Source organism: Phalaenopsis equestris, unplaced genomic scaffold, assembly GCF_001263595.1.
Source record: "Phalaenopsis equestris unplaced genomic scaffold, ASM126359v1 Scaffold000552, whole genome shotgun sequence".
Taxonomy (NCBI): Eukaryota; Viridiplantae; Streptophyta; class Magnoliopsida; order Asparagales; family Orchidaceae; genus Phalaenopsis; species Phalaenopsis equestris.
Genome location: NW_018164992.1, coordinates 2,743,555 through 2,762,918, shown reverse-complemented (window position 1 = coordinate 2,762,918; position 19,364 = coordinate 2,743,555). Strand labels below are relative to the sequence as shown.

General features: G+C 31.0%; 2 protein-coding genes across 2 annotated transcripts; one reads left to right on the top strand and one right to left on the bottom strand.

The window, feature by feature from the left end:
* Positions 1-699: 699 nt before the first annotated feature.
* Positions 700-7,803, top strand: LOC110029238 (mitochondrial import inner membrane translocase subunit TIM8). Its single transcript, XM_020731434.1, has 2 exons — positions 700-847; positions 7,397-7,803. The coding sequence occupies exons 1-2, from the start codon at positions 812-814 to the stop codon at positions 7,583-7,585; spliced, it is 225 nt and encodes a 74-aa protein (XP_020587093.1). The 5' UTR covers positions 700-811; the 3' UTR covers positions 7,586-7,803.
* A 3,596-nt stretch (positions 7,804-11,399) lies between these two features.
* On the bottom strand, positions 11,400-14,951 carry LOC110029246 (bidirectional sugar transporter SWEET13-like). The gene is made up of 6 exons (XM_020731445.1): positions 14,897-14,951; positions 13,092-13,128; positions 12,615-12,825; positions 11,997-12,158; positions 11,789-11,908; positions 11,400-11,670 (listed from the first exon to the last, which is right to left on the bottom strand). The coding sequence occupies exons 1-6, from the start codon at positions 14,949-14,951 to the stop codon at positions 11,467-11,469; spliced, it is 789 nt and encodes a 262-aa protein (XP_020587104.1). The 3' UTR covers positions 11,400-11,466.
* Positions 14,952-19,364: the final 4,413 nt, after the last annotated feature.

Here is a 19,364-nt window from a genome sequence, read left to right as displayed (position 1 = left end):
AGTGAACTATTTCAACTGGGCTAGACCCCGTGGTTTTTCCCCCTTTCAAGGGTTTTCAACGTAAAAAGTTGAGGTGTCTCCCCCTGCTTACTTCTTTTCTTTTCTTTTATCTGTGTGTGTTGAATTCTCGTGTAACGCTAAGACGATAATTCATTACTCTATCGCCGCGAACTTCCTAGCACTCATCATGACCCATTAGGTTTGGGTTAGATCCATGCGCGTAACCACTCAAGTACTACCCCCATATAACACCAGTCGCCTGGGGTGGATTCGAATCCCAATCCAGAGGAGAGCTAAACTGCCGAAACAAATGCTCCATTAGACGAGCCTTCAACCACTTCTAATGTTCCTAATAATTTGAGTATCACCTCCTTAAAGCCAGCAGTGTCAGAGAGGATTAAAACCTTGACATGAGGGGTCTTATACCGTTGATGCCAACAAACTAGTATCCAACACAATTATATGTATATATATATCTTGTCTTATATATATATATATATTGAAGAGTATTATTAATTTACTAGAGAAGACTAAGGATTTATAGTAATCTAAATTTTTTTAATTATAAAATATAATAAATATATATTAAATTTTATTTAAATTCATATTTTAATATAAATAATAAGATCAAAAAGTCTATTAAAATGACTGGCTATTCTGAAACAATTCGTGCTCAACTCCATAAAATAGAGGAGGCGACCACAAATAAACAATTTTTGAACTTTTATAAAAACGAGGCGATTTTAAGTTTGTTTTGTGTGTTTATCGCCCACGGGCTAGGGTTTCCATCGCCTTCTCTAGCTTAACGGCCATGGACAAGTCTGAGGAACTGCAGCAATTTCTAGAGGTATGGTTCTCAGATTCTATGATCCTTCTTCGGCTGAAGCACTGTGGCTGATTGATTATAATATTACACTTAGCGGTAACTTGTTTGTTACAGCGCTATCCTTAAAACTATCCTTAAAATTTTTTTTTTTTGTGGTGATTTAGATTCGAATGTATTATCTGTGATGTGTAGTTGATTCATTCTTCGCAGGTTAAGGAGCAATAAATTTTGAATAAGTTGCTCTGTGATGGGTTGTCTGATTCAGTTTTATTGAGATTTCTGAGTTTTTGAGATGCCAGTATTATTAGATGCAGATGTTAACTTGATGTCCGTTAATATCATCTATCAAATATTATGTGTTTGATTTTTTAGTATGATATTGAGGGATCTTACTTTTTCAGTAAAAAAAATGTGGTTAAGTGCAGAAATAATTCATTATTTTGTGAGGGAGGGAGGGAGGGAGGGAGGGAGGGAACACTAATTTGAGAGAAGTGTGTAACCCTTTTTTCATAGAATATCCTTTATTTATAGAGAAATGTGGTACAATATGTGAAGTTATATTTATACCATTGCTTTAGTTTGGGGCATATAGGTTATTCTAGGTATTTTAAGAATGGGGGCCGAAACTTGATTGCTCTCTTGCTTGGCTGACTAGACTAGTGTGGCCTCAGTGGGCACTGCCAGGATTAGCTTAAATGGGCCTTAGTAAGCGTCACTGGTTGGCGAGTTGCGGTAGGTGCTATCGCTTAGTTGATCTCCTACTAGCAATTGGCTAACAAGGTTGAGCTGGTTGACTATGTTTGCCGATCGGGTCGTCAAGTTCTGCCGTCGATCGTCGATCCTTGATGAGGAATTCTTATTGATAGAGCGAAGCTAGACTATCGGATAGATAGCGAATCACCGTAATTTGATAGGTAATCACACTTAGACAAAGAGATCTCGAGGGATGGCTAAGATTTGTCCTATTGATTCTTGATGATGTTTAGAGAGACTGTTGGATGTCTCCGATAAAACTGTAGGACCCAAGGTGTTAGCTCCTCACTTAGGTTGGTTTTATCGTAGGTAATGGTTTGGATCATCCTGTGCTTCGCTTTTGGTCGAACCGCACAGGTTCGAGCTGTTCAGTTGCTTTGGTTGTTCTTGGACTTGATACGTACAGTCGGGTGTATGGGCCTCTGGATATTCTGTTAGTGAGCCCTCATTTGATATATCTTTTCCATATGTACTGTCAGATCTCCTTGAGATTGGTGCTAACACTTTTTTTGCATCCAACAATCATGTTGAAAAGTGAACTATCATGTTATTTGCAAGCACTAGAGTTATAAATAAAATTATTACAGTTATAGCAATGCATGTATTTAGAACAAAAAATTAGAGTTTACATTTCATTATCAAAATCTATGAGATATTTTGCTCGTAAATTCCGTATTTGTTAAAAACTAAATTTATCATCATGCAAATCATAATCATAACCTCGCATGTTTATTGTTATTTCTCAATAATATATATATTTTTAATTTATCTCATCATTTTTGCATGCTCATCTGCAAGTGCCATTGCTAGATGTTGATTTATTAATATTTATTTATTTTTAACTTTAGATCAATATTGAATGTTGTAGTTTCTTTCACAAGCACTAACAACTGTTGTATGGCACTCCACGTCATCATCTTTTTATTAAGTGCAAAATAATCCTCTTTTTCTGTCTCATTAGTAAAAATATTCATATATTTTTCCCTAACCTTAATTGCATTTTTTCTTAATGCTGAATGTTGATGACAAAGTGAGAACCAAAATTTTTACCATTTCATTTTTACGTGTAATATTTACCTATATGGGTAAAAAATACCCAAGTTTTACTATTCAGTTTGCATGAATATCTTATATTGCACCATTTGAACCCCTGCCATTTTTGGTTGTATGGCTCTATGCTATCTTATTTTGCCTCTAATTCCCTCAGGAAGATCAAGCTGTGAAAGTTTTGCAAGTTTGAAAACTAACTGTAATAATAAAATTTTATAATGAGCTATCTTTTGGCAGTTTTCCTAGTTTATTTTATTATACTTCGTGGTGCATGAGCCTGTTGTTACTTGTCCAGCATTTTTATAGTCTATTTGGTCTACCTAAGTGTAGAGAATAGCAGTTAGTCTCTTGATGTCTCTGCTCTTGCATATGCGAGACTCCATTGAATATAGATTTTACAGAGGAGAAGATGGCAAAAGGAAAGACTTTTATTAAGGATTCCGAGCCTTTGAATATAGACTTGCTGTACTAGTTGATTTAATCCAATTTTCAAATGAACTCCGCAAAGAAAGGAACCTGATCTATAATATCAACTTAGATAAGTTCAAATTAAATGATAATTCATGTAGAAATTAACTAAGTTGAATTTAAATTCAAATACAAATTTATCCAATTGAGTTTAAAATTTTAAATTCATTCATATTCTAGCATAACACAAATTTTGATCAAATTTTGTTTCAAAGCCTTATTATACTCTTTCTCCGATGCTCGATCAATGATATCTAATTTTTTTTATGGACTTATAGTGATGTCCTCTTCAATCTAAACAAAGTAATTTGTGAATCACCATTTTCAGCTATTTTCTTGGAGTTTTTAAATGGTTGAATTTTAAATGAATATATTCTCATAGATCTTTCTATGATCTTATGGCCAAATCACGATCATAGACTAATCTTTTGCTTAATTTAATTCATTTTTCATGGCATCTTCATTTCCGAGTCTTTCACCTTTTGAAATTAAAACTTTAAATGCAAGAATGTTGCTTAGTTTCCGAATGTTCCATTTAGTATTGCTTGGTAATTTCTCTTTCCCATTAAGTATGGAAGTTTATAATGGCCCATATTTGATAAGCTTCATCTCCTTTCCACCTTCTTTGAGATGGACCTTGTTCTGATGTAAATCTAGCAATATCTTTTACTTGAAAATTACGCTTGTCACAGAGATAAATTTGCATTTCTTTGAATTTTTGTTGTCTTTTGTAGTTGCTTTTTCATCATTGTATACATTTTGTGGCTGTCTTGCAAATTTCATCGGGCTCTTCTTTAGACATTCAACTCTAATATCAATTCTAACTAATTACATTTCATTTATTATGTATTCATCAAGAGCCACATTAATAATTACAGCAATTGTTTACAATGGCCCCCTTCTTCCCTCGTTGCCTCTCGATGTTTCTTGCCCATACTTTGAGCTGTAAACTACCATCCATTTGGGGACTTCTCTTGTTCTTGATCCACAACCTTTTGATCAATTAATGAGGTTCAGAACATTACTCTCCTCATCAACGTCATCCTTGCCTAAGTTTTAAGTGAGAAATGAGATAGACAAAAAGTCTTAAGTGAGAACGACATCGAGTAACTTTTGGTTTTGACATGTTGGCGGGATTTTTTTTGCAATCATACTGGTGGTGATTCTCTTTCTAGATATGCCTCCTCGAGTTTATTCCTTGGCAACCATGAAGGTAACTTTTGTCTGTCCAGCCACAACTCTAGTGGACCCATCTTGTAGCTTGGGCACACTTCCTTGTGCTTATCAAATTGGCTAATAAAGTCATGCAATATAGTATTCATGATGTGTTTAATACTATTACCAAGCTGTAATGCTACTACCGTCTGCGCAACCAGTTTTTTTATAGCTTCTTGAACGAATGAGCTCATGATACATAATTTTTCGTTGACATTATTAGCCATGATGGTGACATCATGGTTCACAATACATTAAGGTTGATCTCTAAAGGTGGCTTGAATCTGATTTACCTAAGAGGACGTTGGATTTTATTTTACCCATGGGTTATGTTAGAACCTTATCAATCCAAAGAAAGTTGAAAAGGGTAAGAGAAATAGAGGACAACAAGGTAAAATTTATTCTATAGATCACAAGAGTACGGAAGATAGAAGCAAAATATGTTGTCTATGACCTTAAAAAGTTGTCTATGACCTCAAATTCTCTTAGTTATAGGTGGGGCCTGAGGCCTTGAGTGCCTCATAAAGAGCTACATGATGAGTTGTACATGTAATAATTACAGAAAAAATAGTACATAAAGTATGTCGCTTTAGTACATGTGCAAACCCAAACTAAGACTAGTAGTTGGATGTTGGGTATAGGTAGTCACTGGGCCTCCTTGAAGCATTGATGGAATTCTTTTTCTTGATGTCGTAGGCTATCTTGGCCTAATTGGTCCTATGAGTCCAGCATTTGACTTGATGATTGCTTCTCGAGCCTTTTGTGGATGTTTTCCCTTGAAATCTGCATGTGAGTTGGCATAGTTCTTGCAGGTTGATACCTCAAAGTTCGCTTTGTGAGGTGCTCTTCAACTATTAAAGATGAGAGTCGGTGGTTTCCATTACATATCCGCTAGCATCTACGTCATGCTCAAATTTGGCTAGGAAAGTACAAGGATATCAACTATCTTCTTTTTGAACAAGTGAAATTCATCCCCATTTTTTTGTCTCTATTTGAATTTGGCATTTGCTTTATTCAAAGCATATAGATAAGAGATAAGGAGAAATGGTGGATGGACTTATAGTCATATTAATAGGCTCTTATGAAGCTCTTTTGCATCAATATCATTGTTCGCTGTTTTGACCACTATGATCTTTTTTATCTTATTAGGATTAATCTTTTTCTCACTTTTTCTCATCTCAAGTCCTAGATAAAGGAGGGTCATTATTCCTTATCATTGATCCACCTCTTTCTAATTTTGAAGCTATCTCTACATGTATGCATCACATTAATGTGTATACGACATTATATAAATTTGATTTTCAATTTATTGAATATGGTTGTCGTCTTCCCAATTGATCCTATAGTTCGTTGATGCATGATTGTAGATGTTGTTTTCTTATTATTTTTTATTTCTTATCATTTGTAGATCCAGTGACAAACAAACGTAGAGTGAGTTGTCTTAGATGGTTTGGTCACATTAAACGTTGGTCATCTGATGATCTTGTTAGGAGAATATATGTTTTAGATTCAATTTATGTTAAGAAAGGTTGAGGCAGAACTAAAAAGATTTGCGCATGTTGTATACAAAATGATATTAATTTATTAGAATTAAATGAAAATAATACAATAGGACACAATTGGGAAAAATGATTCATATTGCCCACCCCACTTAGTGGGATAAAGGCTTATTGTTGTTGTTTGGAGGGCATGTTACTTGACATATAATCTCCATATATCATCCTTTTTATACTTTTATATTGGGTGATCGACAACACCAATTGCTATATTGAATTATTCCATTTTCTACAACTTTCATATCTTATAATGATCACAAAAGTTTTTGCAATATTTTGTTCTTGTACTCCATGGATGTGGCCATCATGCAGGCGTGATTTTGATTAACAATTGAAAACAAATCATTTGCAAATTTCGTGTGATTTCCTGAGGTGTACTTCATCATGTTTGTTCCTCCCAAGATTTATTCTCAAACCAATTGGCTTACGTCAAAATTTTGTGGAGTATTCTTGCACATATGAGCCTTAGTGTTATTTGAAAGGAAGATTTACATATGTACCATACAATTTTTATTTATTTACATATCTAACTTCTAAACTTTCATATATACATTATTAACATTTTGATGTGATAAAACTATGCATAAAAATGTGTGTTTAACTTTTTAAAGTACATGATGGTGGTATTTTTTATGTGATATTAATTTGGTTGTTATACATGTAAATGCATAAGAACTGTGTGGTTTATATAAGAATCTTCTCTTTGACTTCTATGTGAATGGTGTAAATCATTATTGATTGTCATTACTTCTTCTTCGTCCTCTACGTTCACGTTTATATTTAGCATGGAAAGTGGAAAACAATTATAACTTTGCCGACTAGTGATGATGTTATGAGTTGAAAAATAAAATTTCAAGTTTGACACTTATTTTAACCTTATTATATGGATCTGAGTGTTGCGCGACAAAGCAATAAGAGCAGTTAACTTGAGTTTGATCAAAATAAGACTATTTAGATAAATGTGCAATCAATTTATAATAAATGAAATAAAAATAATTATATATCGGCATCTATAAAAATAAGCATTTATTAAACTGTCAATCATGTCATAAGACAAAATTAAACTAGCAAGTTTTTTTTCCCGGCACATTTACATACATTCCACAAAATTTTTATATATTTACTTCTCTTGAACCTAAACAGTCATGTTGACATGCACACACCTCAATTCCTTAAGATCGCATGAAAACTATCACAATCACTATTTTCTTAAAAGTGCAATACTCATTTTCATGCATAGGCTTGTATCAACAAAGTTCTATAAGTGTAAATATCAATATTTGGAAGTTAGGTATGTAAATACATAAGAATTGTGTGGTATATATGTAAAATTCCATTTGTTTGTTAATAAAATAGATTTATCAACCCAAACAATACTGAACGCAATGTACAGAAAACACCGATGCATAAATCTGCTGCAAAATATATGGGTTAAGACGAACAATCAATGCTAACGAAATTTTATATTCGCAATTAGACTATATATTGAAGAAGTTGAACTCATTCAAGCCTGTGTTTTGTCCTGCAGCTAGAGAAGCAGAAAGCCATGGTGAGTGAGATGGTGGGAAAGCTGACCAATGTTTGCTGGGACAAATGCATTACAGGCACTCCTGGAAGCAAACTCAGCTCTGGTGAGTCCTCCTGTCTCACCAATTGTGCCCAACGCTATATGGATATGAGCATCATCATCATGAAACGCTTCCAGTCCATGCAGTAAATTATGTATATCGGAACATTTACATAAATACCCACTCAATTCTTATGTATTTACATGTCTAACATTTGAACTTGGAATTTGTAAGGACATAGGACTTCGGTGGTATGTATGTAAATGACCCGTATATGCATTATTATTTTTAGTTTGTGATTTCTGTTTTATATCTGAATTTTATTGTCAACTTGGAATGCTCTTTTTATTAGTTTGATTGAGTAAAAGCTTTGGGTTACTTATGGGTTGGTTTGAAATGTTTTTTATCTTGTAAAAATGTTTTGGAATTATTGTTGGAAAAGAAGAGCTTTTGAAGGTTATTGTGAGTGTTTAGGATTTAGGATTTGTCATAGAATTTTTTTTTTAGTCTGATTTGGTTGTAAATTTTTTTTTTAGAAATATTTTGAGAAATGGTGTAGGTGATTAGAAATGTAGGTGTAATTATAGATAAGATTTTTAAAGATAATGTTCTAAAAATTAATGGAATTATAGCTCTTAAGATTATTGTTGATAGTAAGATTTTTAATATTATAATTGCTTATGAAGTTCTAAAGAAAAATTCTATAATGACCTGGAAGAATTAATACAAATGATAACTCTTGAAGAAATAATTTTATTGGAAGAGATTTAAATGGATATGTCGTAGAGTGATAGAAAATTAAAAATATTATGGTGGCCATGATTTTGGAGTGATTAATAAAGAACGTAGAGTCATATTAGATTTTGCTTTAGCATATGATTTTGTTATTAATAATATTTTATTCAAGAAAAAAAATGAGCATATTATTACTTATAAGAATGAATCAAATAAAACACAAATTGATTATTTTTTTATGAGAAGAAGAGATCCTCGAGAATGTAAAGATTATAAGGTCATTCCTAGTGATAATTTAAGTACTCAACTTCAATTATTAGTTCTGGATTTTAAAATGAAGAATTGTAAAATAAAGTATATTTGGAATCATCGTCATAGAATTAGATTGATGCACCTAAAATACACAAATAAAATTATTTTTATGAGTAAACTTTAAGATTTCAAGATTTGAGATTTTAATGAAGTAAGCTCTATGTGGGATAAAGTAACAAACACTATTAAACAAGTGACAAAAGATGAATTTGGAGAATCAAAAGAAAAAGTTTCTAAAATAAAAATTAGTTTGTGTTGGAATAATAATGTGCAAGAAAAGATAAAATATAAGAAGTTATGTAAAATGTTGAGCCTTAACTCGACTCATTAGATCTTGAGCTGGTTCGTTTAAAAAATATTATTGTAAAATGCAATTAAATATTAAAATTTAAAAGTTAGAATATAAATTATAAAATATTAAAACATTATGTTTTTTTTTTATTTCTCTATATGATTGACATTTTTTATTCTTTCTCCTCTGATAGCCCATTCATTTTTTGTGATTTTAATATAACTGTGCCTTGAATTAAAATTACTCATGGGCCAAAGTCCAAATTCATATTAATGGACATTTACATACAAACCACATAATTTTTATGTATTCACATGTCTGACTGCTAAACTTTCATATTTATGTTTATAACACTGAAGATTTTAAAATAGTATCAAATATAAAGTGAAATGTTCATTGTCATAATGTGTAAATATAAAATTTTAGGCTTTAGATATGCAAGTACCTCAGAATTGTGGGTATATATATGTGAATTTCTCTCCAATTAATCTAGCTTAAGCTTGAGCCGAGGGCAGCTCGGGCTCGAGCTCGACTCAAGCCAATTCTTCACCTCCTACTCAAATTCTTGGCAACAACATCCAAAATTCTCTCTGAGTAAATTAATTAAATTTGCAATAAATTATTGAGTGATTGATGTATTGATGAGTGTCTTATTGAGGATTGGTTCTGTTATTTTATAAGGGTGATGTTGCTGTATAATTTGTCCTATAATGGAGTAATTTTACTATGTTTGGAATTTTCTATCTTTGATTGTGTCTTAGTTTCCTTTAATGATGCCTTAGCTCTTTGTATTACACTTTGTCCTTAATATGAGAAATTTACATACCACGCAATTCTTATATATCTGCATATCTAATTCTTAAAAATTCAATAAATAATTTTACAAATTTGATCGTAATACTAAGTTATCGACTTTAAACTCAAAATAAAATGTAGCTTATGAATCATGATCATATGAGATATAATCTCGCATATTTTAGCATGGTCATACTCATAATTTCAAGTTTGCGCCCAACTCCTACATTATTAGGTGTTGGTTTTCCTATAGTGATATGCACTTATCATTTTTCTTCTAACTTTTTTTGGACAATTTCATAAATGTCTTTTATTTTGACTTGTTATGTCATCTCTATTCTTAATCATATATAACTTACAATAATTGCATTGCTTTATGAGTAGAGTGGAAAAAGAGAGATATACGAGAGACTAGGAGTTTCATAGATCCTTACACACTAAGATTTTGCCGTTGCTTTCGATGCTTGCACTTGACAGTTTTGTATGTTTCAGGTGAAATTGGGTGAGATGAAATTGTGAGCGGCCGGAGAGAAAGTGAGATTTATAGGGTTTGAAAAATAATTCAAAGCGGCATTTCAATACATACCACATAAATCTTATATATTTTCACATCAAAAACCTAAACTTTAATAAAATAAATATATAATTAATAATTAATCAGAAAATATTATTATATAAAATTATATTACTATTAAATCTATAATCAAATAAGTTCTAGTTAATTAAATTTTATTTAAATAATATATCATACTTGAAACTAGTCATCATTGAGTTTAATATTAAGTATATTTAAGGAGTTTGTTCGTGAACATAAATGAACAAGTTTGATTATGTTCATGTTTAGTTCATTTAAGTTCCCAACTTCCAAAAATTGTTCAAGTTTGTTTATGTAATAATTTGAACGAACATTATCGAGTCTTAATCTAGCCTGAGTTCAAGCTCTTCATTGAGTGCATTGGTTCATTTACAACCCTACATTTTAGAATAAAATACCTAATGAACTCACTCAAACTTTAGCTCAACAATGATCTTCGTTGAAATTAATAAGGTATCGCTTAATTATTTTGCTTGGAAGTAAATATTATATATATATATATATATATATATATATATTATATATATATAGCATTTTTTTTTTCAAAATGAAATCAATCAATCACATAGTGATATACGGAATATAGAGTAATAAATTGCGAATCATGAGAACCAAAATAAATAATGTCCTAATATTAACTCACTTTTAGTATATTACATATGTAGATAATTTTTAAGTGAGAGAAATTGAGTACAAAAACTAAATGTTTTGGAATTTGACCTACAGACACCAACTTAACATGAATAAATTTTATGCAAACATTAAATGAGTTATGAGGGTCAGGATCCGATCTGTTGTGTTGAAGGAGGGTGTAGTTTGGGAAAAACATTCCATCCGGACAGTAAGCTATCGGCGGTCACATCGTCCGCTGATGGTGTGTATGGCGACGTGGCCATCGATGGTTGACAATTCGGTGCGGTGTCAAATAATTTTGGGTTGGATTAATTTTCTATTAGACTTGTACCCAACCCGCAAATTTTATTTCACGCTCCTACTGAAACAGTAGACGTAATCTGACTTCATAGTCTGCTAGAAGAGTTCAATATACCCTCTAGCACTCTCAAATAATTCAATGTTTCAATGCAAGGGCCAAGCATATGGAAAACAATATGATAGTTACATAATTCTTCCGGTCCATTCTCTTGCAAAGACTTGCTCTTCATTTACATGACTTATTACAACGAAAACTTGCAAGTAAAAACTAGGTACAAGCCCTAATTTATTGTTCCCCTACTCTAAATGCATTATTTTTTCTCAATTTAGACCCATTTCAATGTTCTCCCATGCCACCACTATCGTCCTTATTCTCCTTCGTCTTTTTTCATCCCATCAATGTCTATTGACTTTGCTCCCGCATCACCAACGACAAGTATCTCGACCGAACAAAGTATATTCACTTGCGTATTTCCTTCCACTTCCAACCTCTTAGGAGCGTTGGCATCTTTGTAGACGATATAAAGCAACATTTGAACCGCACCAAATGAGAATCCCAATACATTTGGGAGCTATATATACACGTAAATGTATAAAAAATAATTGTATGGTTAGTAACAAGATAAATCATGCAATACGGTATAAAATAAGAAAACAATAATAATTTTTGTTACTATAATAAATAATTACCGCAACATAAATGTCTTTAGTGAAGATGCCAAAGAAGAACCAAGCCACCGCGCTTAATGTGAGGAATAATGACAAAGTGAATGGCATGTACTCCACACTTTTGCTACGAATGACCTCCCTCTACATTATATATGATATGTGTATGGTTATAATTTATATTAATGTAATTAATTATTTTTAATTAAAATTATCTTAATTATATACTTACAATTATACTTAGAGGAGCAGCAAATACGGTGACAGAGAATATAACACAGATCCAGCCAAGAACTTGAAGGCGAAGTGAGTCATTAGAGATGAGGAGAATGCATAGAACTATGAAAGATAATAATCCCACGTTTAAGAGTGCCATCATCTTGATTGTGTGCACCTGTAACACACACAAATTTTTTTTATTAATTTACATGTCTAACACACAAAAATTGATATTTACACTTCCCAACAACTTGGCATCATAAACATATCCATGAAAATGTGAATTTCACTTTTAAAAATATAATGATGGGGAGATATGAGTGGTATGCATGTTAAATAGTGAAGTTTAGGTGCTTGATATCCAATATATAAGAATTGTGTGGTATGTATGTAAATGTGCCCCTTGCAATTATTTAATTTGCATGTCACATAAAAAAAAATACTACTATTTTGACTTTTAAAAAAGTGAAATACTTCTTTCGTTGCATGAGCAAGGTGCCATGGTCGCATGCATGTACAAATTGAAGTATAGGATTAGAATTGTGTGGTATTTATGTAAACCTTTCTTTTTGCCTAATTTATATTATATATGGAAATAAAAGTTTTATAAGAAGTGGAATTACAAACATACCCTGGCCTTCGTAGAGGCATAAATGAGAAAAATGATAATATAAGTGGTTTCAATAACACATCCGAAGGAGTTGATGGTGACGAGGAGATAAGCATTGCTTTTGATGAATGCATAAAACATCCAAAGCATTGCGCTGAGTAACGCCACCACGTAAGGCAGGGACTGGAAATCTTCGGTCGATTTCCTTCGATAAATTCGATAAAATGTTGGCCTGCAAATAATTTCTTTTTTATTTATTTAGATAGCAATACATAAGTTAAAAAGTGAAGCGTCAAAATAGCTCCTTTTTAGCTTCAGGATTTACTTATCTGTTAAAGTAAATTCCGACTATTTTAAAATTGAGTTCTAATAGCTTTTCATGGGGATTATTTCAGGACTAATTTGACAATTCGATGAATTCTGGGGCTAAAATGACCATATGTAAATAGTCGGGGAGTGTTTTTAAGACTTTACTGGAGTTAAATTTAAAATTCTTACAGTGGAGAGAGGTACACCATGAAGGAGATGGCATTGCCTGTAACAAATGGTAAATAATTAGGAATTGGTTTGAGATGAATAATTTAACACAGAAAATTAGACATTCATTATACCTTATGGGGTTTTAATTTATATTAGTAAGTATGAAATGAGAGAATATTAGGTGTAGTCATCCATACATATGGATTAGAGGTGTACATCCCAAATACATTCTAAACTAATGCTTCGAGTTTTTTATTAATTGCCGAGAAAATGCTAATTTCTCTCTCTCTCTCTCTCTCTCTCCAGTGTGCGAGCAGAGCTGAATATAACTCAAATAATTATACAACGAATGGAAGATGAACAACTTTAGGTGGCAAGTTGGTAGTCAGCTGTATTGTACGTCATACGACCTCTTTAACCCTGGTTTGATCCTTACGGGGACAGATAGTACATATGAGAAACAATATTCTCAAATAACACCCTTTTACCATAGATAGATATATAATCCATTTATAAATTAATGCAAAATATTCGGGTTCATAATGAATAGCAGTGTTAATTTCCTTGAGCTGAGCGCTACAAATAAACAAAAGGCAATCTAAAACGTCTCATTCAGTCATTGCAAATGAACAATCATTTGGAACGTGAAGAACATATTAATATTTAGAGCAGTCAACCTATTTTTGTAATTTTTTGCTCATCATTTCCAAAGAAATTAAACTTATGCATAATGACAATTATTGTAATGAACCTGAGATATATCATTTTATTCTTTTTAAATTAAATTTATAATGTTATGATATCAAATAAATCATATGAATGAATCGAAACTTAGACAGTTGAAGAGAACAAATGTGAGGGGTAAATATGTTTAAAGTAGAATTTCATATGTATTGCTTTTCCAGTTTATTATTCATGCAAGCTATTCCATTATTTTTGGTTCAGGGCTTTTCAAAATTTTATCAGTTTTCTTGTCATACCCATCTATTTTGATGCTCTTCTCCATTGCGTCCTATTTAGTGTCAAATTTTCATCTAGTTCTAGTAAATTAAGATCATTTTTAATACAATACGCCCAATTCTTCCTACGTCTACCTCTGCCTTTCTTAACACAAGTCGAATTTAAAACATCTACTCTCCTAATCGGATCATCTAATGGTCGACGTTTAATATGACCAAACCATCTAAGACGACTTTCTCTAATATTGTCTGTCACAGGAGCTACACCAACCTCTGCCTTTCTTTAATTCATGCAAGCTATTCCATGCATGAATTAAATAGAAGGATAGAAGAAAAGAAGAGGGAAGTTAACAATCTAGTTTTGAGTTGAGTTGGGATCGGCTTGTGGCTCATTATATTCAAATTCGAGCTAGTTGCGCTTAAAATTGAATCTAGCTCGATCAAGCTCTAAATTGAAATGGGCCGGCTCGAATTGACTTTTTTGGATCCATTGCAACTCGAAATCGCCTCGATCAAATTCAAAATTGAAATTAGCTGGTTCAAATTGAGTTATTTGGATCTGTTCTAGCTCGAAATCAGATCATGGCTTATTATATTTAGTTTTGTTTAGCATTATATATATAATTTTTATAGATAAAAAAGACTTTGATTCAGTCTCGACTCTGAACCAATCCCTACAAGGCCCAAAATTGGTTGAAAAAAAAAATTAAATCCAAAGTTCCGACTCATAGCTCGACTCTTTTATTTCGATCAGATCTCGATCCAAGTCAAAATTTGAATCGATTTTCAAACGACTAACGTTCTTCCAGCTAAATTCACAGCCTTGGGAAAGAGAAATGAAAATCTTTATGATCATTATCTTACCTAAGATGCCAAAGACAAATGCCCATGGATGATCCAAAGACAAGCTTCCTGCCATTTAAGAAGAAGAAGAAAAGAAGAAGAAGAGACAGCTCTTCTAACTTTTCTAGTGGAATAAAATCAAAATAACTTGGATTGCCTTACTGTGGGAGTAAAACCTTCTCTTATATAAAGGGAGCTGAGTATTTTAACAAGTAGGCCTATGCTGACTTGGAAGGCATGAGGTTCACAAATTATATAATTAACATAGAAATCATCATAACAATTATTTAAAAATAAGAGAAAGCATATTGACCAGGTATATATATATATATCTACACACACATGTATTTCACTATATTAAAATTATATATATATATTTTTTTATTTGAATTAATTAATGACATAAATTCAAATAAAATCAGATTGGATAAGTTAAGAATGGAATTTGTTGTTTGATTGATAGTGAAGATTGATTGGAGTTTAACCCTAAAATAAGTGGTGGGATAAGCTAGAGAGATTTCTAGATTGAAGAAGCTTGGATTTTATTGTTGCATGTAGGGTTTGGTGAAGATAATTTTTGTTCTTTTATTGGCAAGAATAAAAGAGAGGTAATTCATGTCTAATTAAGGATTTAGCTTTAGCTGGTCTCATGTAAGTCAACATATGATATTCTCAAGGTTAAAAGTATTTATCCTATCATTTACACATATAATATATATAACAACTTGAGGCATAGTCATCATTGCCACGAGTGTTGCATACGACTATATGTAACATGTTATATTGTTATCTTCTTAAAGACATATGCCAAAATCTCACTTAGGTCATAATAATTATCTTCAAGGCTTGCATCATGATTGTGACATAAGATGTTGTGGTGGAGACCACAAATGTGAAAGTGGCAATATAAATGAGATTGCACAAAAATATTGAAGGGGATGATTATAGCATAAACAAAATTATGATGCGGATTTAAAATGTTAATTTGTTGTGTGGGATTAAAATATATGTATTAAAAATGATGTAACTTTGAATAAAAATGCACTAAATCAAATTTAACTTGAAAAAGGTTGTAAGTGAACATCCTTTGCTTTCCTATCAACAAAATTGAAACTATAAGTTAAAACTTCCCAAAGTTAGTTACTAGTAATGTGCTCTCGGATTCTGAACTTGCACTTAGCACATGGGGTGTTGCCACAATCACACTCCACATAATAATCAATTTACTAACATATAAGATATTGGAGATGCAAAGAAATGATAAAAGGGAAAGTATGTCCGAAATAAAGCTATTTAAGTTGTTAATTAGCAAGATATATGTCTAATTATTATTAAAGAATTTTTGTTTTTCAAAGCACAAGGTATATAGTTAATCAGACAAAAAATATTACATTTCATAAAAATTATCAAAGAATTCCAAGGAAAATCTTCAAAAGTTTCTACAACAATCTAAAGCTTCCTAGATCATTGGTTGTGGTTATATACGTGTACTAAAATTAATAAATGACTCACAAGCCCATTCATGACAACTACTCCAACTTATTTTTCTCTTAAGTATAGAATAAGTAGCCTAATTATTGTTATCTAATATCCTTTCTATCTCTTTCACAAGAATTATCTCTCTCTTTTACCTCTAAACTTCAACCAATTAACTTAAAATTTATTCATTAAAATAAATTTTCTCAAAGCTTCATGGTGTAAACAATAATTTCTTACACTTTCATACTCTAACAATTTGGACTTTGCCAAACTCATTCTAATCATCAAGTTTTTTCTCGAAAGCTCATAAAATTAAAATATGGTCAAACAAAAATATAGAATATTTTCAATGAAATATAATTAATTAAAAATTAGCCCAAACATATACTTCATCAACCCACTCCCTATTATTTATTTCCCTTACCATTATTCTTCGTCTCCTAATCTTCCAAAATACGTGGCATTTCTATTGTCCCTTAGCCTTGTTGACTTCCTCATTTAATTCCACCTTTTATTCATTTACTTCTTGAAAGATTTACATACATTTCACTCAATTCCAATGTATTTACATATCTAACAACTAAACATCAATTTTTACACTCACGTAGCTATATATATATATATTAATTTATATAAACTGAATCTTCCTTTTACATTCCTAAGGCCCTTATATATACATATATATATATATATATCACCTTAACAATGCATGAAAATGTGTATTTTACTTTTATTAATTTAAAATGGCGATATTTTTAATGTTGTACAAAAAATTTAGGTGGTATAAGGAAAAAAAATGGTATTAGACATGTAAATTTATAGAAATTGAGTGGTATGTATGTAATACCCCTTTATTTAATTAATTTATATTTTGATTTTCATCCTTTGGAAATTAAATGATCAATTGAGTTGAGAGATGAAAGCCTTCACTTTTTTATTCTTGGTCAAGTGACAGACAAAATGTCAGTGGAGAATTCTATATGGCATCAAAATAATTAGCTTAGCATATATATATATATATATATATAGCTAATTATTTTGATGCCATATAGAATTCTCCACTGACATTTTATGTACATATATGAATATATATATATATACATATATACATATAATATGTATATTTTACTTTTTAAAAGTTAAAATGATGATATTTTTAATGTTGTACAAAAAAAAAATAGTTGGTATAAAAGATATGTAAATCTATAGAAATTGAGTAGTATGTATGTAAATACCCCTTTATTTAATTATTTTATATATTGATTTTCATCCTTTGGAAATTAAATGATCAATTGAATTGAGAGATGAAGTCTACACCATTTTATTCTTGGTCAAGGTGATAGACAAAATGTCAGTGTAGAATTTTATAATATAAGATTGGTTATAGGTTATTATACTTGTTTTTCGACTAGTCTCATCAAAAAAATTAAAAATAAGCATATATTTACTCAATTTTATGTCACCAAAAAATTTTATATAATACTATCGTTCTAATTTTATTTAAAATTTCTCGGTTGCATCTATGCAAGAGCTTTGGGATATTTTTACCCATTTGCAATTTAGAATTAAACACGCACACACGCGCGGCGTGGGCTGTTTAATAAGATTTCTTTTAAAAAAAAAGAAAAATTAAAAGTGAGGCTTACTAACATACACATTTTTGATAAATGAAGTGCTTTTGTTAGTTCACCGCACACATCTCTGCGTGCGATGAACGTATGCAATAATTTTTCCACACACACAAACACATACACACAATACAACACATGCTTATTAAAAAAAATCAATAATTTCTATGGTGATTATTAAAAAAAATTATGATAATAAAGGTCAGTCTTATATCGTAATTTATTTAAAGATTATGAACATATACAAGGAAAAATGAATAAAGTTTCAAAATATTTGAAAAATTGTGAAGTGGAAAATCACAATAAATTCAGAATTTTAATGAAGCCCTTTTAAAATGTCAAATAATAATAATAATAATAATAATAATAATAATGAAGCCTATTTAATGATTTGCGGAAAATGCTCCAATATTTATTTAAAATTAATCTAAAATCTATGACGCAGCAAAGGACAAATAATGTAATAAAAAAACTTAAATAAAAAAAGAATTTACATACATAGCACCCAATTCTTATATATTTATCTATGTCACACCTATGCATGAATGGGTGAAAATAGAGTGATCCACCTTTTCATATATAGGTTTGATTAGTAAATGTAAGAATTGGGTGCTATGCATGTAAATTTTTCTAAATAAAATTGTAATATATTTATTTAAAAAAAAACGTTGATGTTGTTCAAATTTCTTTTTTATCATTGAATTTTTTAGTTAGAAAAAAAGTTTAATCGTTATTTTATTATTTTGTTTTTTTTTATTCTAATATAAAAAATATGATCTTATAGGGATATTTTGATCTGTTCCGGCAAGGCCCAATAGTTAGTGGGTGCCTCTATAATTGGGCAAGCCCGATACACATTGGCTATGGCCATAATATCAAGCCCAACTATTAAATTTGAAATCTTTAATTTCATAAAAAGGGGATAATTAGGTACGGAGCTCATACTCGACTCGTTAAGTAGCTCGTGTTCTGCTCGTTCGTTAAGTAAATGAGCCGAACATGAACAAGTTTTTAAAGCTCGAATAATAAAAGAGCCGAACACGAACAACTCTTTGTTCGCTCGTGTTCAGCTCGTTTTAGCTCAAAATTTAAAAAAAATATATAATTATTTATATAATAATATATTACATATATTATTTATATAATATTATATTATATATTTATATTTTAGTTTAAATCATAAAATCTCGTGTGGTAATGTAGTTAGTGTCTTTTTTTGTATACATTTGGTTCAGGTTCGAATCTCACACTTTACATCTATTTTTTTCAATTTAATTTTTTCGAGCCAATTTCGAGCTGAACACGAGCCAAACACGAACACGAATATTTAAATCAAGCCGAACACGAACACACTGTTCACGAGCCGATTTCGAACACAAACC